The sequence below is a fragment of the Hemitrygon akajei genome, chromosome 2 (genome assembly GCF_048418815.1).
Source record: "Hemitrygon akajei chromosome 2, sHemAka1.3, whole genome shotgun sequence".
Classification (NCBI taxonomy): Eukaryota; Metazoa; Chordata; class Chondrichthyes; order Myliobatiformes; family Dasyatidae; genus Hemitrygon; species Hemitrygon akajei.
This window is the reverse complement of record NC_133125.1, coordinates 171,186,214-171,209,892: the sequence shown is the minus strand read 5'-3', so window position 1 is coordinate 171,209,892 and position 23,679 is coordinate 171,186,214. Positions and strand designations below refer to the sequence as shown.

General features: G+C 59.3%; 2 protein-coding genes across 17 annotated transcripts in view; one reads left to right on the top strand and one right to left on the bottom strand.

The window, feature by feature from the left end:
- The window catches only part of LOC140718494 (alpha-1,3-mannosyl-glycoprotein 2-beta-N-acetylglucosaminyltransferase-like), a 74,519-nt gene extending 72,724 nt beyond the window's left edge, over positions 1 to 1,795 (top strand). For 4 of the 16 annotated variants that reach the window (XR_012096724.1, XR_012096723.1, XR_012096722.1 and 1 more), the window contains one exon: positions 681 to 1,764. The gene's annotated coding sequence lies outside the window, so the exon portion shown is untranslated. Of the gene's footprint in view, positions 1 to 680 lie in introns of all 16 variants that reach the window. The other 12 variants (XR_012096711.1, XR_012096712.1, XR_012096709.1 and 9 more) reach the window with 8 other exon arrangements.
- Positions 1 to 23,679, bottom strand: part of vars2 (valyl-tRNA synthetase 2, mitochondrial) — a 45,700-nt gene that overhangs the window by 6,841 nt on the left and 15,180 nt on the right. The window contains exons 9-26 of the mRNA XM_073032334.1: positions 20,357 to 20,465; positions 19,805 to 19,893; positions 19,529 to 19,619; positions 10,785 to 10,912; positions 10,494 to 10,597; positions 10,228 to 10,309; positions 9,394 to 9,470; positions 8,983 to 9,067; positions 7,904 to 8,009; positions 7,682 to 7,752; positions 7,066 to 7,191; positions 6,269 to 6,373; positions 6,083 to 6,146; positions 5,648 to 5,731; positions 5,303 to 5,430; positions 2,196 to 2,348; positions 1,795 to 2,004; positions 329 to 440 (exon numbers count right to left, since the gene is read on the bottom strand). Coding sequence (XP_072888435.1) covers positions 329 to 440; positions 1,795 to 2,004; positions 2,196 to 2,348; positions 5,303 to 5,430; positions 5,648 to 5,731; positions 6,083 to 6,146; positions 6,269 to 6,373; positions 7,066 to 7,191; positions 7,682 to 7,752; positions 7,904 to 8,009; positions 8,983 to 9,067; positions 9,394 to 9,470; positions 10,228 to 10,309; positions 10,494 to 10,597; positions 10,785 to 10,912; positions 19,529 to 19,619; positions 19,805 to 19,893; positions 20,357 to 20,465 — 1,924 coding nt within the window. The remainder of the gene's footprint in view (positions 1 to 328; positions 441 to 1,794; positions 2,005 to 2,195; positions 2,349 to 5,302; positions 5,431 to 5,647; positions 5,732 to 6,082; positions 6,147 to 6,268; positions 6,374 to 7,065; positions 7,192 to 7,681; positions 7,753 to 7,903; positions 8,010 to 8,982; positions 9,068 to 9,393; positions 9,471 to 10,227; positions 10,310 to 10,493; positions 10,598 to 10,784; positions 10,913 to 19,528; positions 19,620 to 19,804; positions 19,894 to 20,356; positions 20,466 to 23,679) is intronic.

Here is a 23,679-nt window from a genome sequence, read left to right as displayed (position 1 = left end):
TGCCGCAAGGGGCACAGATCAACGGCCTCCTCCTCCCGATAGCCGAGGCTGGAGTGGATTCGAAGGAGAGGGCTTGATGGAGAGGTGTTGGACTAAAGGGGGATATGGATTTGCCCACAGTTCATACCCAGATATTTATCTCCCCAAATATTCTCCCCCCATATCCGTGCATTTCCTGACCCTCCCCACTGATATCCCTGCTATGCCCACACTCTGTGGCCGTTCATCGCCTGGCCTTCTCCCCCACCCCTGGTGTTTCTCCCTCCCCCCCACCTGTGCTGTTCCTGACGCCTCCTCCCCAGTTCCCCGGGGTCCCCACCCAACTCACGGTCTGGCCGCGCCTTGGTCAGCTGATAATCCGCCCGCAGTGCCCTCACCGCACGCACCACTTCCTGTGCCAGCAGGAAGTCCGACTCCAGCTGGGGGCAACTCCAGTCCGGCTGCGGGAAGAGAAGATGCCGTGTTACCACTGCCCCTGTCACTCCTCCCACCCCACCACACCAAGACTCGGCCCATCCGTCTGCAGGTGAACCCAAAGCACCGGCTGTGAGCAGGTACTGGAGGGGCAGAAGGGCCTCTTTGCCTACTGGACATCACTAGTCAGAGCCTCTGAGTGTGGATGAATTCCTCCTCCCCCTCGGCACCCCCTTTTTTCACCGAAAACTTTCTAACCTCCACAGACGTACTGTTGAAAGCACCGTCTCCGGTTGCATCACGGCCTGGAATGAAGCTATGAAGAGCAGTGGAGTCTCACCGGCACATCCCTCCCCACCATCTACAGGAGGTGCCGCCTCAGCGAGGTCAGCACCCAGACCTCGGCATCTTCTCGCAGCTCCCAAAGTACAGGAGCCTGAAGTCCCACACCACCATCTACAGGAGGTGCCGCCTCAGCGAGGTCAGCACCCAGACCTCGGCATCTTCTCGCAGCTCCCAAAGTACAGGAGCCTGAAGTCCCTCCCTACCATCTACAGGAGCCAACCTGCACAACCCCAATCGCTCCTGCAGTATCAGCGCTTTGCACTAAACGGACTTCTTGTTATAATTGACTTGTTCTTGCAAAGATTGTGCATAATATATGTTCAATTCATGTTTTTCCTTGAAAACGCTGTGCCTCGAATGTCGTGTCCGAGATGCTGCTGCTCATAAGTTTATCATTGCACCCGAGCACACACGTACTTCTGACATTAAACTCAACTTTAACCTTTGTCATTTAGACAATCTGAAAATAACTGAAACTTGTCAGATGATTTTATGGAAGTCTGATCACGTCTGACAAATTTGCTTGAATTGTCTTAGGGTATAACAGGGAGGGTTGATGTAGGGGAACCTGCCGATGTGGTAAATTTAGATGTTCGGGGGCATATGAGAAGGTGACACATAGGAGGGTGGGGCATAAATTAAGAGAAATCAGAAACACTCGGGAACTGGGGATATTCGAGTATCAAAGGAAGTGTGTTAGAAAGGACTGAAATCCACTGGGGTATAATTTATGTTGTAAAAGTTGTGTGTGGTTTTCCTGTGAATGCTGTATATCTGATGCTCTTTACTTGTGGTGCTGCTGCAAGTTAGCTTTTCCTTGCACCTGAGCAGACATGTACTCATTCATGACACTGTAGCCTCAAATTTGACAAAGTGTTGGTGCTCAGCAGAGATCTGAAAGGCCGAAAGACCTCTCTCCCAGCTAGCAGTTCTGATTCTGGTCTCCCGACACAGCAGGACGAAACGAACTGTCCCTCCAGACCCCTTTACCCACTCGCACCACGCTGCCACCCACAGCCCAGGTCAGTCTCCTACCAGCCACCCAGGGTTGGGGTACGGGGCGAGGCAGACGCTGGGCTCTGCCTGCAGCTCCTGCCCTGGCAGGCGTTGCCACAGTTCCTCGGTCAGGTAGGGCATGAAGGGCGAGAGGAGGCGGAGGGAGAGGTCAGTGCAGGCGTGCAGGACCTGGCGGGTCCTCTCCCGAGAATGGCTGTCTTCTCCATGCAGAGCCGGCTTCACACACTCCTGGAGAGGGCAAAGAGGGCAAAGGGTAAGTCAGGGAAGCAGAGGAGAGTTAGACGAGGGGGAAAGGGGTCCAGGGGGGTGAGAGGGAAATAAAGAGTCCGGGGGGAAGGCGAGGGGAAAGAATATCTGGGGGTGAAGGGGGTCAGAGAGACAGGGACTGAGATGCTCTTCCCCACCCCCGCCACACTCACCAGGTAGACATCGGACAAGTCGTGTAGCCAGAAGCGGTGAAGGGCCCCAGTGACCAGCGACAGGTCAAGCTCCCGGAATCCGCGGTCACACACGCCTGCAGTCCGCTGCAGCCTCCCCAGCACCCACCGATCGATAGCGGCCATCCCCTCCACCTGCACACCACAGGTCAATGTCGCACAAGATCACTGTCTGCTCTCTGAATCCTGACCGTCCACACAACGTGGCCGTCCCTGTCTCCCCACCCGGACATCCCGGGGACCGTCCAGACCCACACAACGTGGCCGTCCCTGTCTCCCCACCCGGACATCCCGGGGACCGTCCAGACCCACACAACGTGGCCGTCCCTGTCTCCCCCACCCGGACATCCCGGGGACCGTCCAGACCCACACAACGTGGCCGTCCCTGTCTCCCCCACCCGGACATCCCGGGGACCGTCCAGACCCACACAACGTGGCCGTCCCTGTCTCCCCCACCCGGACATCCCGGGGACCGTCCAGACCCACACAACGTGGCCGTCCCTGTCTCCCCCACCCGGACATCCCGGGGACCGTCCAGACCCACACAACGTGGCCGTCCCTGTCTCCCCACCCGGACATCCCGGGGACCGTCCAGACCCACACAACGTGGCCGTCCCTGTCTCCCCACCCGGACATCCCGGGGACCGTCCAGACCCACACAACGTGGCCGTCCCTGTCTCCCCCACCCGGACATCCCGGGGACCGTCCAGACCCACACAACGTGGCCGTCCCTGTCTCCCCCACCCGGACATCCCGGGGACCGTCCAGACCCACACAACGTGGCCGTCCCTGTCTCCCCCACCCGGACATCCCGGGGACCGTCCAGACCCACACAACGTGGCCGTCCCTGTCTGCCCCACCCGGACATCCCGGGGACCGTCCAGCCCCACACAACGTGGCCGTCCCTGTCTCCCCCACCCGGACATCCCGGGGACCGTCCAGCCCCACACAACGTGGCCGTCCCAGTCTCCCCCACCCGGACATCCCAGGGACCGTCCAGCCCCACACAACGTGGCCGTCCCAGTCTCCCCCACCCGGACATCCCGGGGACCGTCCAGCCCCACACAACGTGGCCGTCCCTGTCTCCCCCGTCCGGACATCCCGGGGACCGTCCAGCCCCACACAACGTGGCCGTCCCTGTCTCCCCCGTCCGGACATCCCGGGGACCGTCCAGCCCCACACAACGTGGCCGTCCCTGTCTCCCCCGTCCGGACATCCCGGGGACCGTCCAGCCCCACACAACGTGGCCGTCCCTGTCTCCCCCGTCCGGACATCCCGGGGACCGTCCAGACCCACACAACGTGGCCGTCCCTGTCTCCCCCGTCCGGACATCCCGGGGACCGTCCAGACCCACACAACGTGGCCGTCCCTGTCTCCCCCGTCCGGACATCCCGGGGACCGTCCAGACCCACACAACGTGGCCGTCCCTGTCTCCTCCACCCGGACATCCCGGGGACCGTCCAGACCCAGACAACGTGGCCGTCCCAGTCTCCCCCACCCGGACATCCCGGGGACCGTCCAGACCCAGACAACGTGGCCGTCCCAGTCTCCCCCACCCGGACATCCCGGGGACCGTCCAGCCCCAGACAACGTGGCCGTCCCAGTCTCCCCCACCCGGACATCCCGGGGACCGTCCAGCCCCAGACAACGTGGCCGTCCCAGTCTCCCCCACCCGGACATCCCGGGGACCGTCCAGCCCCAGACAACGTGGCCGTCCCAGCCTCCCCCACCCGGACATCCCGGGGACCGTCCAGCCCCAGACAACGTGGCCGTCCCAGTCTCCCCCACCCGGACATCCCGGGGACCGTCCAGCCCCAGACAACGTGGCCGTCCCAGTCTCCCCCACCCGGACATCCCGGGGACCGTCCAGCCCCAGACAACGTGGCCGTCCCAGTCTCCCCCGTCCGGACATCCCGGGGACCGTCCAGCCCCAGACAACGTGGCCGTCCCAGTCTCCCCCGTCCGGACATCCCGGGGACCGTCCAGCCCCAGACAACGTGGCCGTCCCTGTCTCCCCCACCCGGACATCCCGGGGACCGTCCAGAGCCACACAACGTGGCCGTCCCTGTCTCCCCCACCCGGACATCCCGGGGACCGTCCAGAGCCACACAACGTGGCCGTCCCTGTCTCCCCCACCCGGACATCCCGGGGACCGTCCAGAGCCACACAACGTGGCCGTCCCTGTCTGCCCCACCCGGACATCCCGGGGACCGTCCACACCCACACAACGTGGCCGTCCCTGTCTGCCCCACCCGGACATCCCGGGGACCGTCCAGACCCACACAACGTGGCCGTCCCTGTCTGCCCCACCCGGACATCCCGGGGACCGTCCAGACCCACACAACGTGGCCGTCCCTGTCTGCCCCACCCGGACATCCCGGGGACCGTCCAGACCCACACAACGTGGCCGTCCCTGTCTGCCCCACCCGGACATCCCGGGGACCGTCCAGACCCACACAACGTGGCCGTCCCTGTCTGCCCCACCCGGACATCCCGGGGACCGTCCAGACCCACACAACGTGGCCGTCCCTGTCTGCCCCACCCGGACATCCCGGGGACCGTCCAGACCCACACAACGTGGCCGTCCCTGTCTGCCCCACCCGGACATCCCGGGGACCGTCCAGACCCACACAACGTGGCCGTCCCTGTCTGCCCCACCCGGACATCCCGGGGACCGTCCAGACCCACACAACGTGGCCGTCCCTGTCTCCCCACCCGGACATCCCGGGGACTGTCCACATGTGTACTTACACAGACACACACACACACACACACACACTCCCTCATTCCTGCCCCTGCCTCCACTCAGTCACTCACTCTCTCACTCCTGCCCCTGCTTCCACTCACTGCAGCCCAGCCACTCAGGAACTGTCAGGCTCCCCCCAAAGGTTCTGTCCGCTGGGACGAGGGGCCCACCCCATTCTCGAGCACCCCAGAAGTCCTCCCAGTACGAGATTCTACCAGACGTCACCCCTGCCGTGAGACCCTGCACCATCGTGGACAGAGCTGGCCCCAGCCAGCCCCCGGATCTGGCCAGTGCCTCCGCCCACCCAACCCCCGGATCTTCCCGTCGCCCCTCCTGCCCGCACCTCATCCAGCGGCAGTGGTCGGAAATCTCTGGGCAGGACGGAGAGGGAGAACTTCATGGCATTCCAGATCTTGTTACAGAACCGTCGGGCGTTCAGGAATGAGGCAACGTCAACGTTAATGTCTTCACCTGGGGGTGAGGTGGGGCAAAAGCGGGAGATGGAGAGACCTGGGTGAGGCAGCAACTAGACAAGATGGATAACAGGGCAGGATGGGGTGGGAGGGTGAGGGGGATGGACAGGACGGGGTTTAGGGGACTGGTGAGAGTGAACCGGAGGGGGATGAGAAGGGGAAGGGGTTATTACCCAAACGAGCACACCCCTCTCCCCCAGTTCCCGTCTCCTTACCTTGACACCGGTGGGAGCAGAGGGCGAAACGCAGGGCATCCGATCCGCACTCTGGGATTCCCTGTGGAAAATCCCGGCACTGCCAACACAACATCACAGTGAGGTGATCCATCCTGTATCCACCCACTCCCTCACCCCTCACAATCTCAGCCCCGAGCTCCTCTCTCAATATTCCCCCCCACCAACATATCACCACTCCCACCCACCCCTCAGTTCTGACAACCCCCCCAGCACCCAGCTTCACCCCCCCTTACCAGCACAACCTCACCTTCAACCCACCCCACCAAAACCTCACCCCCCCAACCCCAATCCCGATGCAGACACCCTCACCCGCTCTGTGACTTCTCTCAAGGGTTCCTCACGTGCAATTCCCCCTCCTGAGGGAGTCTCAACCACCCACATGCCCCTCCTGAGGGTCGCCCACACCTCCCTGCCCCTCCAGGGCGATGTGTCTCTCCCGAGGATCCAGGTTCCCCTCCTGAAGCTTCTCCTGCAGACGCTGGAAGAGATGAAAGTCAGTGCGGGCCCCGTCCCGGACAGAAATCACAGGATGGCAGGCTTACAGAGCGGTGGGGGAGGATTGAGTATGTCTCCCTACACCCACATGGAGCAGAGACCCACCTGCAACGAGGTCCCATTGATCACATCCAGCGGGTCAATGACGTTGCCCAGGGACTTGCTCATCTTCCGGCCGTGGGCATCCCTCACCAGAGGGTGGAAGAGGACCTGTGGGGTGGGGAAAACGTGGGTCAGGGTGCAGGCAGGTGGAAACTGTGACATGCAGCGTTTACCCGAGGGTGCAGGAGAAAGACACACACTTGTGCATGGAGAGAGAGAGAGAGATGGTGAAAGACAGCGTGCAGAGCAGATTTACAAGGATGTTGCCTGGATTGGAGAGCATGCCTTATGAGAATAGGTTGAGTGAACTCAGCCTTTTCTCCTTGGAGCAATGGAGGATGAGAGGTGACCTGATAGAGGTGTATAAGGTGATGAGAGACATTGACCTAGTGGATAGTCAGAGGCCTTTTCCCAGGGCCGAAATGGTTGCCACAAGAGGACACAGGTTTAAGGTGCTGTGGAGTAGGTACAAGGGGGTAAGTTTTTTTGCTCAGAGGTGAGTGCGTGGAATGGGCTGCCAGCAAAGGTGGTGGAGGTGGATATGATAGGGTCTTTTAAGAGACTTTTGGATATGTTTAAACAAGTAAATAATATAAATAAATAAATAATATAATATATGGAGGTAGGCAAGGGGCAGAACAGCGAGTAGGGAGAAGCACAAAGACACAGATCTGTATAGAAATGGGCAGGTACAAAAACAGATACACACACTCACTCACAGACTGAAACGGTAGTATTAAGCCCCATTAACCCTCCAGGCTGCGAGCCTCCTCCCCCCAGGGTCTGCCCCCCCAGCCCACCTGAGGGAAGGGCAGCTGCCCAGTCAGCCACTGGCCCAGCATCACCATTCGGGCCACCCAGAAGAAGATCAGGTCGCTGCCCGTCTCCAGCAGCGAGTTGGGGTAGAAGGTTTTCAAATCGGACGTCTGTTGGTTGAAAGAAACGCAGGGTCAGCTCCCAGCCGGCTGTCTAGACATCCTGACCCGCATCACCCCCTCCCCTGGGGACGGGGACCTCCCCGAACGTCCAAAGGTGCAGTCACAACTGCGGCCCCAGCAGCGCACAGGAGGATCCCTGGTTGGTCCAGAAGTGGAGCTGCTGGAGGGGGTAGGGGAGAAGATGCTCGAGAATAGGGATGATTGGGCAGGGAAACGGGTGAGGGGGAGGCTGGAACAGAGTTTCACACAGGTAATAACGGGGTGGGGGGCGAGGGAGGCAACGATGTGTGTCGGGGAAGGACCGATGGGGGAATCTCATCCTCTGGTCTCCCAGTGCGGCTGGACGCTCTCAGTGGAGGGACCGCAGGAGGTGATCGGACGCCGGAGGCAGGGATGGGACTCGGCAGAGGCAAGAGGAGGGAAGGAGGAAGTGAGGGGAGGTTAGTTGTGGGGGGGCAACAGTCTCCCCGTGACTCACCTCCCGTGGCCAGCCCAGAGCCGCGAAGGGGAAGAGGGCTGAGGAGAACCAGGTGTCCAACACGTCTGCATCTGTGGGACAGACAGCACAGTCACGGTCACTCAAACACTGCCTGTAAAGCACATACACGTGCGTGCAGAGACAAACGCATGCAAACATTCACACGGTGAACGAGCAGCTGTACGAACGTGGACACAGACACGGGCATCACCACCCTCCTACCCCGTGTCAGCGTGATCTTGCTCTCCTCCCAGCCGAGCTGTCTCGCAGCTTTCCCTCGGGCCTCGTCCTCCGTACGACCCACCACCCACAGCTCGCTCGAGTCGTCCTGTAACGGGAGAGGGAGAGTCAGCCAGAGAGAGAGAGACGCGCGCACACACACACACACAGCAACCCTTCCCTGTCATCCTAACCCACATGTACTCTGTCCCGTACCCCAGATTGAATCTCAAACCACCCCATAACAATCCCCTCCCTCCCTGACAGCAGACTCGCACTGCCCATGGTTACCCAGCTGCCCTCCTCACCCCTCCCGGCCTAGTACAGCAATTCCGAGCACAGAGACACAAGAGGCTGTGGAGAGTCGCACACACAGCCCTCCCCACCACTGACAACATCTGGAGGAGACACTGCCTCGAGGTGCTGACACTCACCATCCAGGCCGTGCCCTCTCCTCATTGCTTCCGAAGCCTGAAGTGCCACTCTCAGCTTCAGGAATAGCTACGATCACAGACCCGAGAGATTCTGCAGTGTTACTGGAGGGTTTCAGCCCCAATCGGGGGGGGGGGGAAGGACGACTATAGATGCTGCCTGACCTGCTGAGTTCCTCCAACATTTTGTGTACATTTTCAGGTTGGTGAATCCACATGCACAGCCTTAATCCTACCTCGGCAATGGAACATTACAGACCACCTCTCGCATTACCCTGGATATGACTGTAGCCTCCCCCGTGATGGCATACACATCGATTTCTCCCCCCGTCCTTCTCTCTTTTTCCACTCCCCTCTCTGGTCACTCACATTTAAAAGGCCTTTGTGACAGGGACACAGATTGGAAAGGGTTAAGGTGATAAGGGCCAAACACAGACAAATGGGACAGCATGGACGAGTTGGGCCAAAGGGCGTTTCCCTGCTGTGTGACTCAGTGACAACAAAACTGATTTGATTTCTCAGAGACGAGCTCTGTTCCTCACCCGACACCCTTCCCCTCGCCCCCTCCCTCTCCTGACGACCAACCCCCATCACCAGGACCCGCCTGCTTGGCTGAGCAAGGTGAAAGGTCGCCAGGTCATACACACGCACCTTGGGGTCATGTGATCCGGGGAGCGAGACGCGATAGGCTGGAATCTGATGACCCCACCACAGCTGCCGAGACACACACCAATCACTAGAAGGCAAGAGGTCAGAGGTCAGGCTGTGCTCACGTGGTCTGCCAGGTTACAAGGAAGGGAGAGTCGAGGGGTGAGGGAATGGCGTTTGTGGGGCATAGCAAAGGGACAGGATGGGGTAAAGAGAGGGTGGGTAGAGAGGGGCGTCAGATGGGGTCAATGGAAGGGCATGCGGGGGGGGCGACGGAGGGGGTCAACAGAGGGAGGGAGTGGTGGAGGGTGAGAGAGGGGGATCCAAACAATACCGTGTCGGAGGGGAGCAGCTGGGAACTCAGTCCGTGGAGACCACACCTTCCCCCCACAATTGCCCCACCCCTCCACCAACCTGATGTCAGACAGCCAGCTGTTCCAGATGTTGTTCAGGGAGGCAGGAATGAAGGTCAGATCTCCACGGTCCACGGCCTGTGGGGCAGAAGGTCAGTGAGAGGTGGGGGTCAGAGAGAAACAGACACAGAAGAGTTCAGTCTCCCCCCCTCCCCACCGATGTCTGTGGGGAACTGCAGGATCCTCTCCTCATGGGCTCACAGAATCACCCAGTGCCTCAATCTGATGAGACCGTGAATGTCTGTAACCCGGCCCGAGGAACTGAGCACAGTCTGATCCAGAAAATACGACCGGGGACCCAGGCAGCTGAGTGCGACGGCTTCCACCCAAAGCCCGTAGCTCACATGCTGTCCTCTCCCTCTGGGTCTGGGTGGGGCAGTGGGTCACACACTGTCCTCTCTCCCTCTGGGACTGGGTGGGGCAGTGGGTCACACACTGTCCTCTCTCCCTCTGGGACCGGGCGGGGCGGTGGGTCACACACGGTCCTCTCCCCCTCTGGGACCGGGCGGGGCGGTGGGTCACACACGGTCCTCTCCCCCTCTGGGACCGGGTGGGGCAGTGGGTCTCACACTATCCTCTCCCTCTGGGACTGGGTGGGGCAGTGGGTCACACTGTCCTCTCCCTCTGGGACCGAGTGGGGCAGTGGGTCACACACTATCCTCTCCCCCTGGGACCGGGTGGGGCAGTGGGTCTCACACTATACTCTCCCTCTGGGACTGGGTAGGGCAGTGGGTCACACACTGTCCTCTCTCCCTCTGGGACTGAGTGGGGCAGTGGGTCACACACTGTCCTCTCCCCCTGGGCTGTCCGTTCCTGTTGAAGGAGCCTCACTCACCGCCATCGCGCTGTCTGCCAGTTGCCGACACCTCACGTACCACTGACTCTTCAGCAGGGGCTCCACCACGTCTCTCGACCGGCTGTGGGGAAACCAGGCCGTCAGTGGAGTGGGGAGGGGGGAGTATCGGAGTGTTAGCGGGGGGGGGGGGGGGTCAGCGATCGAGAGAGGACTGGGGAGGGGAATTTTCCAGAAACCCCAACACCATCGTTGACGAACCCCCCCAGGGGGTGGGGATCCCAGCTGCTGCCCTTGGAGCCTCTCACCTGCAGAGCCGCAGGACCATGGCGTGATCCTCGGATCCCCGGAACAGGCCCCGCTCCGACAGGGCCGTCACTACCTGCTGACGGGCGTCAAACCTCTTCACACCCTGGGAGCGGGGGCGGGGGGAGAAAGGGGCAAAGTTAAAAGTGTAACGCCCTCATCCCCGGCTCTCTTCCCTCACCTCCGACGTCCTCGGCACCTCCCCTCCTGAATCCTGCCTCACGTTCCACTCCCCGTTCGGCCTCGCTCCCTTACTCTCCCACCCACCCTCACCCCCTGCACCCACGCCCTACCTTCAGCCAGCCATCGCTCTGGGCCACCATGGTGCCATCCTCCTGAATGACGGTGAGAAGGGGGAGCTGGTGCTGGACGGCCAGCTGGTGGTCAGTGTGGTCGTGGGCCGGAGTCACCTTCACCGCACCTGTGGAGTGGGTGGGTCGAGGAGAGCCGTCACTCGGGGGGGGGCAGGAGGGGAGTCGGTCGTCGAAGGGTCACTCGCGGCCGAGTGGTCAGTGGGGGAGCGGTCACGCGGCAAGCACGTCAAAGTACATTTTACTATCAGACAACCCAGAGGTGCATTACCTGTACAACAGTGACTATAACAGGATCAATGAAAGATCAACAAACCGTGCAAATGCAAATATAAATAAATAGCAATAAATAACAAGAACGTGAGATAAAGAGTCTTTAAAGTGGGATTATTGATTGTGGGAACATCTCAATGGATGGGCAAGTGAGTGAAGTTATCCCCTCTGGTTCAAGAGCCAGATGGTTGAGAGGTAGTAACTGTTCTTGAACCTGGTGGTGTGAGTCCTGAGGCTCCTGTACCTGCTTCCTAATGGCAGCAATGAGAAAAGAGCTCGGCCTGGCTGGTGGTGATCTCTGATGATGGATGCGGCTTTTCACGTTGGTGGGGAGGGCTTTACCTGTGACGTACTGCACCACAGCCACTACTACCTCTTGTAGGATTTTCCATTCAAAGGCGTTCGTGTTTCCAGGCTGTTCTGCAGCCCGTCAATACACTCTCCACTACACATCTACAGAAGCTTGTCAAAGTTACAGATGTCGTGCTTGCTTCGCAATTGCATCGACATGCTGGGTCTGGGTCAGAACCTCTGAAACAGTAACAGGGTGGAACCCTCTCCACCTCTGGCTCATGCACCTCCAGTTTCCCTCTCATGAAGTCTAGAATCACTCCCTTCATCTTGCTGACGTTGAGCGAGAGGTTGTTGTTATGACACCACTCAGCCAGATCTTCATCCTCCTTTTTCTTCACATTGAATCATCATCCCCTTTCATCCGGCAAACAACAGCGGTGTCACCAGCAAACTTAAAATATGGTGTCGGAGCTGTGGTCAGCCACATCGTATAAGGCGAGTAGAGCAGGGGGCTAAGCTCACAGCCCTGGGGTGCACCCGTGCTGATGGAGATCGTGGAGGAGATGTTGTTGCCAATTCAAACTGACTGGGGTCTGCAAGTGAGGAAAGCCAGGACCCAATTGCACAAGGAGGCATTGGAGCTTATTGATTAGTTCTGAGGGGGTGATGGTACTGAATGTTGAGTTGCAGTTGATAAAGAGCATCCAGATGTGGGCATTGCAGTCCAGATGTTGCAGGGTTGAGTGATGGCACCTGCTGTGGACCTGTTGCTCTCGTAGGCAAATTGGAGCGGATCCGAGTCGCCTCTCAGGCTGCAGCTGATACGTTTCAGCACCAGCCCCTCTCAACACTTCAGCAGAGCGGACGGAAGTGCAACTGGGCGATGGTCGTCAAGGCAGGTCACCACGCTCAGGTGAACGGTCAGCGGGGGAGTGGGTGCGTTGCCTGTGTCGAACAACGGGTCGACCAGTGGGAGGGAGTTGGAGGACGTGCATTACCTGTGTCGAACAACGGGTCGACCAGTGGGTGGGAGTTGGAGGACGTGCATTACCTGTGTCGAACAACGGGTCGACCAGTGGGTGGGAGTTGGAGGATGTGCATTACCTGTGTCGAACAACGGGTCGACCAGTGGGAGGGAGTTGGAAGACGTGCATTACCTGTGTCGAACAACGGGTCGACCAGTGGGTGGGAGTTGGAGGACGTGCATTACCTGTGTCGAACAACGGGTCGACCAGTGGGTGGGAGTTGGAGGACGTGCATTACCTGTGTTGAACAACGGGTCGACCAGTGGGAGGGAGTTGGAGGACGTGCATTACCTGTGTCGAACAAAGGGTCGACCAGTGGGTGGGAGTTGGAGGACGTGCATTACCTGTGTCGAACAACGGGTCGACCAGTGGGTGGGAGTTGGAGGACGTGCATTACCTGTGTCAAACAACGGGTCGACCAGTGGGTGGGAGTTGGAGGATGTGCATTACCTGTGTCGAACAACGGGTCGACCAGTGGGAGGGAGTTGGAGGACGTGCATTACCTGTGTCGAACAACGGGTCGACCAGTGGGAGGGAGTTGGAGGACGTGCATTACCTGTGTCGAACAACGGGTCGACCAGTGGGAGGGAGTTGGAGGACGTGCATTACCTGTGTCGAACAACGGGTCGACCAGTGGGTGGGAGTTGGAGGACGTGCATTACCTGTGTCGAACAACGGGTCGACCAGTGGGAGGGAGTTGGAGGACGTGCATTACCTGTGTCGAACAACGGGTCGACCAGTGGGAGTTGGAGGACGTGCATTACCTGTGTCGAACAACGGGTCGACCAGTGGGAGTTGGAGGACGTGCATTACCTGTGTCGAACAACGGGTCGACCAGTGGGTGGGAGTTGGAGGACGTGCATTACCTGTGTCGAACAACGGGTCGACCAGTGGGAGGGAGTTGGAGGACGTGCATTACCTGTGTCGAACAACGGGTCGACCAGTGGGTGGGAGTTGGAGGACGTGCATTACCTGTGTCGAACAACGGGTCGACCAGTGGGAGTTGGAGGACGTGCATTACCTGTGTCGAACAACGGGTCGACCAGTGGGTGGGAGTTGGAGGACGTGCATTACCTGTGTCGAACAACGGGTCGACCAGTGGGAGGGAGTTGGAGGACGTGCATTACCTGTGTCGAACAACGGGTCGACCAGTGGGAGGGAGTTGGAGGACGTGCATTACCTGTGTCGAACAACGGGTCGACCAGTGGGAGGGAGTTGGAGGACGTGCATTACCTGTGTCGAACAACGGGTCGACCAGTGGGTGGGAGTTGGAGGACGTGCATTACCTGTGTCGAACAACGGGTCGACCAGTGGGAGGGAGTTGGAGGACGTGCATTACCTGTGTCGAACAACGGGTCGACCAGTGGGAGTTGGAGGACGTGCATTACCTGTGTCGAACAACGGGTCGACCAGTGGGTGGGAGTTGGAGGACGTGCATTACCTGTGTCGAACAACGGGTCGACCAGTGGGAGGGAGTTGGAGGACGTGCATTACCTGTGTCGAACAACGGGTCGACCAGTGGGTGGGAGTTGGAGGACGTGCATTACCTGTGTCGAACAACGGGTCGACCAGTGGGAGTTGGAGGACGTGCATTACCTGTGTCGAACAACGGGTCGACCAGTGGGTGGGAGTTGGAGGACGTGCATTACCTGTGTCGAACAACGGGTCGACCAGTGGGAGGGAGTTGGAGGACGTGCATTACCTGTGTCGAACAACGGGTCGACCAGTGGGAGGGAGTTGGAGGACGTGCATTACCTGTGTCGAACAACGGGTCGACCAGTGGGAGGGAGTTGGAGGACGTGCATTACCTGTGTCGAACAACGGGTCGACCAGTGGGTGGGAGTTGGAGGACGTGCATTACCTGTGTCGAACAACGGGTCGACCAGTGGGAGGGAGTTGGAGGACGTGCATTACCTGTGTCGAACAACGGGTCGACCAGTGGGTGGGAGTTGGAGGACGTGCATTACCTGTGTCGAACAACGGGTCGACCAGTGGGAGTTGGAGGACGTGCATTACCTGTGTCGAACAACGGGTCGACCAGTGGGTGGGAGTTGGAGGACGTGCATTACCTGTGTCGAACAACGGGTCGACCAGTGGGAGGGAGTTGGAGGACGTGCATTACCTGTGTCGAACAACGGGTCGACCAGTGGGAGGGAGTTGGAGGACGTGCATTACCTGTGTCGAACAACGGGTCGACCAGTGGGAGGGAGTTGGAGGACGTGCATTACCTGTGTCGAACAACGGGTCGACCAGTGGGAGTTGGAGGACGTGCATTACCTGTGTCGAACAACGGGTCGACCAGTGGGAGGGAGTTGGAGGACGTGCATTACCTGTGTCGAACAACGGGTCGACCAGTGGGAGGGAGTTGGAGGACGTGCATTACCTGTGTCGAACAACGGGTCGACCAGTGGGTGGGAGTTGGAGGACGTGCATTACCTGTGTCGAACAACGGGTCGACCAGTGGGAGGGAGTTGGAGGACGTGCATTACCTGTGTCGAACAACGGGTCGACCAGTGGGTGGGAGTTGGAGGACGTGCATTACCTGTGTCGAACAACGGGTCGACCAGTGGGTGGGAGTTGGAGGACGTGCATTACCTGTGTCGAACAACGGGTCGACCAGTGGGAGGGAGTTGGAGGACGTGCATTACCTGTGTCGAACAACGGGTCGACCAGTGGGAGGGAGTTGGAGGACGTGCATTACCTGTGTCGAACAACGGGTCGACCAGTGGGAGGGAGTTGGAGGACGTGCATTACCTGTGTCGAACATCGGGTCGACCAGTGGGTGGGAGTTGGAGGACGTGCATTACCTGTGTCGAACAACGGGTCGACCAGTGGGAGGGAGTTGGAGGTCGTGCATTACCTGTGTCGAACAATGGGTCGACCAGTGGGTGGGAGTTGGAGGACGTGCATTACCTGTGTCGAACAACGGGTCGACCAGTGGGAGTTGGAGGACGTGCATTACCTGTGTCGAACAACGGGTCGACCAGTGGGTGGGAGTTGGAGGACGTGCATTACCTGTGTCGAACAACGGGTCGACCAGTGGGAGGGAGTTGGAGGACGTGCATTACCTGTGTCGAACAACGGGTCGACCAGTGGGAGGGAGTTGGAGGACGTGCATTACCTGTGTCGAACAACGGGTCGACCAGTGGGAGGGAGTTGGAGGACGTGCATTACCTGTGTCGAACAACGGGTCGACCAGTGGGTGGGAGTTGGAGGACGTGCATTACCTGTGTCGAACAACGGGTCGACCAGTGGGGAGTTGGAGGACGTGCATTACCTGTGTCGAACAACGGGTCGACCAGTGGGAGGGAGTTGGAGGACGTGCATTACCTGTGTCGAACAACGGGTCGACCAGTGGGAGGGAGTTGGAGGACGTGCATTACCTGTGTCGAACAACGGGTCGACCAGTGGGTGGGAGTTGGAGGACGTGCATTACCTGTGTCGAACAACGGGTCGACCAGTGGGAGGGAGTTGGAGGACGTGCATTACCTGTGTCGAACAACGGGTCGACCAGTGGGTGGGAGTTGGAGGATGTGCATTACCTGTGTCGAACAACGGGTCGACCAGTGGGTGGGAGTTGGAGGACGTGCATTACCTGTGTCGAACAACGGGTCGACCAGTGGGAGGGAGTTGGAGGACGTGCATTACCTGTGTCGAACAACGGGTCGACCAGTGGGAGGGAGTTGGAGGACGTGCATTACCTGTGTCGAACAACGGGTCGACCAGTGGGAGGGAGTTGGAGGACGTGCATTACCTGTGTCGAACATCGGGTCGACCAGTGGGTGGGAGTTGGAGGACGTGCATTACCTGTGTCGAACAACGGGTCGACCAGTGGGAGGGAGTTGGAGGTCGTGCATTACCTGTGTCGAACAACGGGTCGACCAGTGGGAGGGAGTTGGAGGACGTGCATTACCTGTGTCGAACAACGGGTCGACCAGTGGGAGGGAGTTGGAGGACGTGCATTACCTGTGTCGAACAACGGGTCGACCAGTGGGTGGGAGTTGGAGGACGTGCATTACCTGTGTCGAACAACGGGTCGACCAGTGGGTGGGAGTTGGAGGACGTGCATTACCTGTGTCGAACAACGGGTCGACCAGTGGGAGTTGGAGGACGTGCATTACCTGTGTCGAACAACGGGTCGACCAGTGGGAGGGAGTTGGAGGACGTGCATTACCTGTGTCGAACAACGGGTCGACCAGTGGGTGGGAGTTGGAGGACGTGCATTACCTGTGTCGAACAACAGATCGACCAGTGGGTGGGAGTTGGAGGACGTGCATTACCTGTGTCGAACAACGGGTCGACCAGTGGGAGGGAGTTGGAGGACATGCATTACCTGTGTCGAACAACGGGTCGACCAGTGGGAGGGAGTTGGAGGACGTGCATTACCTGTGTCGAACAACGGGTCGACCAGTGGGAGGGAGTTGGAGGACGTGCATTACCTGTGTCGAACAACGGGTCGACCAGTGGGTGGGAGTTGGAGGACGTGCATTACCTGTGTCGAACAACGGGTCGACCAGTGGGAGGGAGTTGGAGGACGTGCATTACCTGTGTCGAACAACGGGTCGACCAGTGGGTGGGAGTTGGAGGACGTGCATTACCTGTGTCGAACAACGGGTCGACCAGTGGGTGGGAGTTGGAGGACGTGCATTACCTGTGTCGAACAACGGGTCGACCAGTGGGAGTTGGAGGACGTGCATTACCTGTGTCGAACAACGGGTCGACCAGTGGGAGGGAGTTGGAGGACGTGCATTACCTGTGTCGAACAACGGGTCGACCAGTGGGAGGGAGTTGGAGGACGTGCATTACCTGTGTCGAACAACGGGTCGACCAGTGGGTGGGAGTTGGAGGACGTGCATTACCTGTGTCGAACAACGGGTCGACCAGTGGGAGGGAGTTGGAGGACGTGCATTACCTGTGTCGAACAACGGGTCGACCAGTGGGAGGGAGTTGGAGGACGTGCATTACCTGTGTCGAACAACGGGTCGACCAGTGGGAGGGAGTTGGAGGACGTGCATTACCTGTGTCGAACAACGGGTCGACCAGTGGGAGGGAGTTGGAGGACGTGCATTACCTGTGTCGAACAACGGGTCGACCAGTGGGAGGGAGTTGGAGGACGTGCATTACCTGTGTCGAACAACGGGTCGACCAGTGGGAGGGAGTTGGAGGACGTGCATTACCTGTGTCGAACAACGGGTCGACCAGTGGGTGGGAGTTGGAGGACGTGCATTACCTGTGTCGAACAACGGGTCGACCAGTGGGAGGGAGTTGGAGGACGTGCATTACCTGTGTCGAACAACGGGTCGACCAGTGGGAGTTGGAGGACGTGCATTACCTGTGTCGAACAACGGGTCGACCAGTGGGAGGGAGTTGGAGGACGTGCATTACCTGTGTCGAACAACGGGTCGACCAGTGGGAGGGAGTTGGAGGACGTGCATTACCTGTGTCGAACAACGGGTCGACCAGTGGGTGGGAGTTGGAGGACGTGCATTACCTGTGTCGAACAACGGGTCGACCAGTGGGAGGGAGTTGGAGGACGTGCATTACCTGTGTCGAACAACGGGTCGACCAGTGGGTGGGAGTTGGAGGACGTGCATTACCTGTGTCGAACAACGGGTCGACCAGTGGGAGGGAGTTGGAGGACGTGCATTACCTGTGTCGAACAATGGGTCGACCAGTGGGAGGGAGTTGGAGGACGTGCATTACCTGTGTCGAACAACGGGTCGACCAGTGGGAGGGAGTTGGAGGACGTGCATTACCTGTGTCGAACAACGGGTCGACCAGTGGGAGGGAGTTGGAGGACGTGCATTACCTGTGTCGAACAACGGGTCGACCAGTGGGTGGGAGTTGGAGGACGTGCATTACCTGTGTCGAACAACGGGTCGACCAGTGGGAGGGAGTTGGAGGACGTGCATTACCTGTGTCGAACAACGGGTCGACCAGTGGGTGGGAGTTGGAGGACGTGCATTACCTGTGTCGAACAACGGGTCGACCAGTGGGAGGGAGTTGGAGGACGTGCATTACCTGTGTCGAACAACGGGTCGACCAGTGGGTGGGAGTTGGAGGACGTGCATTACCTGTGTCGAACAACGGGTCGACCAGTGGGTGGGAGTTGGAGGACGTGCATTACCTGTGTCAAACAACGGGTCGACCAGTGGGAGGGAGTTGGAGGACGTGCATTACCTGTGTCGAACAACGGGTCGACCAGTGGGAGGGAGTTGGAGGACGTGCATTACCTGTGTCGAACAACGGGTCGACCAGTGGGAGGGAGTTGGAGGACGTGCATTACCTGTGTCGAACAACGGGTCGACCAGTGGGAGGGAGTTGGAGGACGTGCATTACCTGTGTCGAACAACGGGTCGACCAGTGGGTGGGAGTTGGAGGACGTGCATTACCTGTGTCGAACAACGGGTCGACCAGTGGGTGGGAGTTGGAGGACGTGCATTACCTGTGTCGAACAACGGGTCGACCAGTGGGTGGGAGTTGGAGGACGTGCATTACCTGTGTCGAACAACGGGTCGACCAGTGGGAGGGAGTTGGAGGACGTGCATTACCTGTGTCGAACAACGGGTCGACCAGTGGGAGGGAGTTGGAGGACGTGCATTACCTGTGTCGAACAACGGGTCGACCAGTGGGTGGGAGTTGGAGGACGTGCATTACCTGTGTCGAACAACGGGTCGACCAGTGGGAGGGAGTTGGAGGACGTGCATTACCTGTGTCGAACAACGGGTCGACCAGTGGGAGGGAGTTGGAGGACGTGCATTACCTGTGTCGAACAACGGGTCGACCAGTGGGAGGGAGTTGGAGGACGTGCATTACCTGTGTCGAACAACGGGTCGACCAGTGGGAGGGAGTTGGAGGACGTGCATTACCTGTGTCGAACAACGGGTCGACCAGTGGGAGGGAGTTGGAGGACGTGCATTACCTGTGTCGAACAACGGGTCGACCAGTGGGTGGGAGTTGGAGGACGTGCATTACCTGTGTCGAACAACGGGTCGACCAGTGGGTGGGAGTTGGAGGACGTGCATTACCTGTGTCGAACAACGGGTCGACCAGTGGGAGGGAGTTGGAGGACGTGCATTACCTGTGTCGAACAACGGGTCGACCTGTGGGTGGGAGTTGGAGGACGTGCATTACCTGTGCCAAATGCCGGGTCAACCAGTGGGTCGGTGATGATGGGCAGCAGCCGGTGGGTGAACGGGTGCAGGACGCACTTCCCCTGGAGGTGCTGGTGGGGGTGGGGGAACAGGATCAGTATCTGTGTTCGGGATACAGGGTAAACTCCCCTCCCCTATCCCCCACCTCCTCTCCCTCATCCTTGTAACCCTCGGCCTCCTGAGCCCCCTTCCCCTCCCTCGCTCCAGTGACAGCTCCCTCTCATTTCTCCGGCGCCCCCCCCCCCCCCAAACTCACGGTGTATCGCTGGTCATCAGGGTGGACAGCCACAGCAACGTCCCCCAGCATGGTCTCCGGGCGCGTGGTCGCCACGACGATCTCCTCCCCTGCAGCGAGAGAGGGGGGACGTTAGCTGGGGAAGGGGATGCAAGGTGGGGGGGGATGGAGGGGGGCGGGGGAGACACAGGAATGTTGCAGGAGGGGCAAGGGTTGGGTGTGAGGAGGTGGAGGGAAGAGGGAGGAGAGAGGGAATGACTAGCTGTCCTCCCCTCTGGACTAGTGCCCGAGCTGGCCAGTGCGAGAGCCTTACCCAGGATGGAGTGGGCACCACGTATGCCAGGCTGGTAATGGACACGGTGCCTACAGAGACCCCCGAATCAATGGTCCTCTCTCCCATCTCCCGACCCTCCCTACTCAGTCCCAGAAAGGGAGAATACACAGAGTGTGACCTACCACCCCCGGGAGCCAATTCCATCACCAATCAGGGTCGGCCCCACTTCGCTGGGAGTGTGTGTGTGGACACCCCACCCTGCAAAGCCCTCCTCTTCCCCCCACTGCCCACACACTCACCCCCGTCCTGGGTCTGGTAGGCAAAGTTCACCAGCTCTCCAAAGACCACCTGCTCCTGGTACCCAGGCACCGAGATGGGAGTGCGTCCACGCAGGGGCCGGCTCTCCACCTGAGAAGTGTTAAGTAGGGCCAGATGTCAGAGTCCGGAGAGGAGGGAGGTGAGAGTTCAAGATACAGAACGGAGGGGGGGGGGGGGGGTCAAGCACGGAGTGGAAGAGTCAAATTGTAGAACTGAGGGGCACAGAGGTCAGGATCCCAAATGGAGTTCAGGGGTTAGGATGTACAGTGGGAAGTAAGAGGTTAGGATGCAGAGCAGTGGGGTCAGAGGTTAGGTTCCCAAGTGAAGGTCAGGGGGTCAAGCTATGGAGTGGAGGGGTCAGAGGTCAATGGTCAGGATTCAGAGTGGAAGGTTAGTGATCAGGATGTGGAGCAGTGGTGGGTTCGGATGGGGAGTAGGGTGGGTTCGGATGGGGAGTAGGGTGGGTTCGGATGGGGAGTAGGGTGGGTTCGGATGGGGAGTAGGGTGGGTTCGGATGGGGAGTTGGGTGGGTTCGGATGGGGAGTAGGGTGGGTTCGGATGGGGAGTAGGGTGGGTTCGGATGGGGAGTAGGGTGGGTTCGGATGGGGAGTTGGGTGGGTTCGGATGGGGAGTAGGTTGGGTTCGGATGGGGAGTAGGTTGGGTTCGGATGGGGAGTAGGGTGGGTTCGGATGGGGAGTAGGGTGGGTTCGGATGGGGAGTAGGGTGGGTTCGGATCGGGAGTAGGGTGGGTTCGGATGGGGTGTAGGGTGGGTTCGGATGGGGAGTAGGGTGGGTTCGGATGGGGAGTTGGGTGGGTTCGGATGGGGAGTTGGGTGGGTTCGGATGGGGAGTTGGGTGGGTTCGGATGGGGAGTTGGGTGGGTTCGGATGGGGAGTAGGGTGGGTTCGGATGGGGAGTAGGGTGGGTTCGGATGGGGAGTAGGGTGGGTTCGGATGGGGAGTAGGGTGGGTTCGGATGGGGAGTAGGTTGGGTTCAGATGGGGATGGGGAGTAGGGTGGGTTCGGAAGGGGAGTAGGGTGGGTTCGGATGGGGAGTAGGGTGGGTTCGGATGGGGAGTAGGGTGGGTTCGGATGGGGAGTAGGTTCGGTTCGGATGGGGATGGGGAGTAGGGTGGGTTCGGATGGGGATGGGGAGTAGGGTGGGTTCGGATGGGGAGTAGGGTGGGTTCGGATGTGGAGTAGGGTGGGTTCGGATGGCGAGCAGTGGTGGGTTCGGATGGGGAGTAGGTTGGGTTCGGATGGGGAGTAGGGTGGGTTCGGATGGGGAGTAGGGTGGGTTCGGATGGGGAGTAGGTTGGGTTCGGATGGGGAGTAGGTTGGGTTCGGATGGGGAGTAGGGTGGGTTCGGATGGGGAGTAGGGTGGGTTCGGATGGGGAGTAGGGTGGGTTCGGATGGGGAGTAGGGTGGGTTCGGATGGGGAGTTGGGTGGGTTCGGATGGGGAGTTGGGTGGGTTCGGATGGGGAGTAGGGTGGGTTCGGATGGGGAGTAGGGTGGGTTCGGATGGGGAGTAGGGTGGGTTCGGATGGGGAGTAGGGTGGGTTCGGATGGGGAGTAGGGTGGGTTCGGATGGGGAGTAGGGTGGGTTCGGAAGGGGAGTAGGGTGGGTTCGGATGGGGAGTAGGGTGGGTTCGGATGGGGTGTAGGGTGGGTTCGGATGGGGAGTAGGGTGGGTTCGGATGGGGAGTAGGGTGGGTTCGGATGGGGAGTAGGGTGGGTTCGGAAGGGGAGTAGGGTGGGTTCGGATGGGGAGTAGGGTGGGTTCGGATGGGGTGTAGGGTGGGTTCGGATGGGGTGTAGGGTGGGTTCGGATGGGGAGTAGGGTGGGTTCGGATGGGGAGTAGGGTGGGTTCGGATGGGGTGTAGGGTGGGTTCGGATGGGGTGTAGGGTGGGTTCGGATGGGGAGTAGGGTGGTCAGCGATCAAGGTCCCAAGTGAGGGTCAGGGATCGTGATCCTGAGCGGGCGTCAGGTTTCAAGATCTCAAGGGAACAAACGTGGTGGTTTCTGGAATTTCGGGACAAGGAAGGGGGCTGCTTGCCCCTCACAGGACAGAGACAGGGCAGAGGGCCAACTCTACCCACACCAGCCACTGGGAGGCTGAGGCGCCTTCACCAACCACCGTAGTCCGAGTGTAGGCGAGGGAGCTGGAGGGTTCAGATTCGGTGTCCAGTGAAACAATGCTGAAGGCCAGTGGGGAAGTTGGATAGCAGGGCACAGGAAATAGCTCTTAAAAACAGGATCATTCCACACTTTGGAACTGAGATAGTAAAAGGAAAGCAGAACATAGTGTTCCAATTACAGAGGAAGTGAAGAGCGGGGAGCCAAAGAGCAAAGGCTGTGACAAGATTGACGCAAAGACCGTGTCCATTCACGAGACAGACGAGAAGACGGGGTCCATTCACGAGACAGACGGGAAGATGGGGTCCATTCACGAGACAGACGGGAAGACCGTGTCCATTCACGAGACAGACGAGAAGACGGGGTCCATTCACGAGACAGACGGGAAGATGGGGTCCATTCACGAGACAGACGGGAAGACCGTGTCCATTCACGAGACAGACAAGAAGACGGGGTCCATTCACGAGACAGACGCAAAGACCGCGTCCATTCACGAGACAGACGGGAAGACCGCGTCCATTCACGAGACAGACGGGAAGACGCAGTCCATTCAGGAGACAGACGAGAAGACGGTGTCCATTCACGAGACAGACGAGAAGACGGGGTCCATTCACGAGACAGACGAGAAGACGGGGTCCATTCAGGAGACAGACGGGAAGACGGTGTCCATTCACGAGACAGACGGGAAGACGGGGTCCATTCAGGTGTAACGGGGGGTTTCTTTTTCTTTGTTACTGTGTATGTAATCAAAATGGCGTCTTTGTTTTGTTAAAAGTAGGAATGCTAGCATCTTTGTTATGATAAGTGCTGGAAGCTTGTTTGGGACTGTAAACTGATTGTTGGTGGGGATTTTGGGGGGTCGGCGCGATGGAGTGAGAGAGAGAGGACGGGATGCTGGAAGCTGGGCGACGGTCCCCGGCCCAAGGTTTTCGGTGATGAGAGAAGACGGAGACAGAGGAGTGTGGAGCGTCTGGTCGACCACCGTGGGGGTCCCAGGAGGCGGGTCGAGGAAGTCGGAGGGGATCGAATGGTGGCCAGAAGACTTCAGTAATTGAGCTCCAACGGTTGTGCACGAAGTGGTTTGGACTTTGATAAGTTTGGCGCCTTTTCTTTTTTTTTCCTCTTATTCATATATACTGTATCGTTAGTAATCGCTTAGTTATA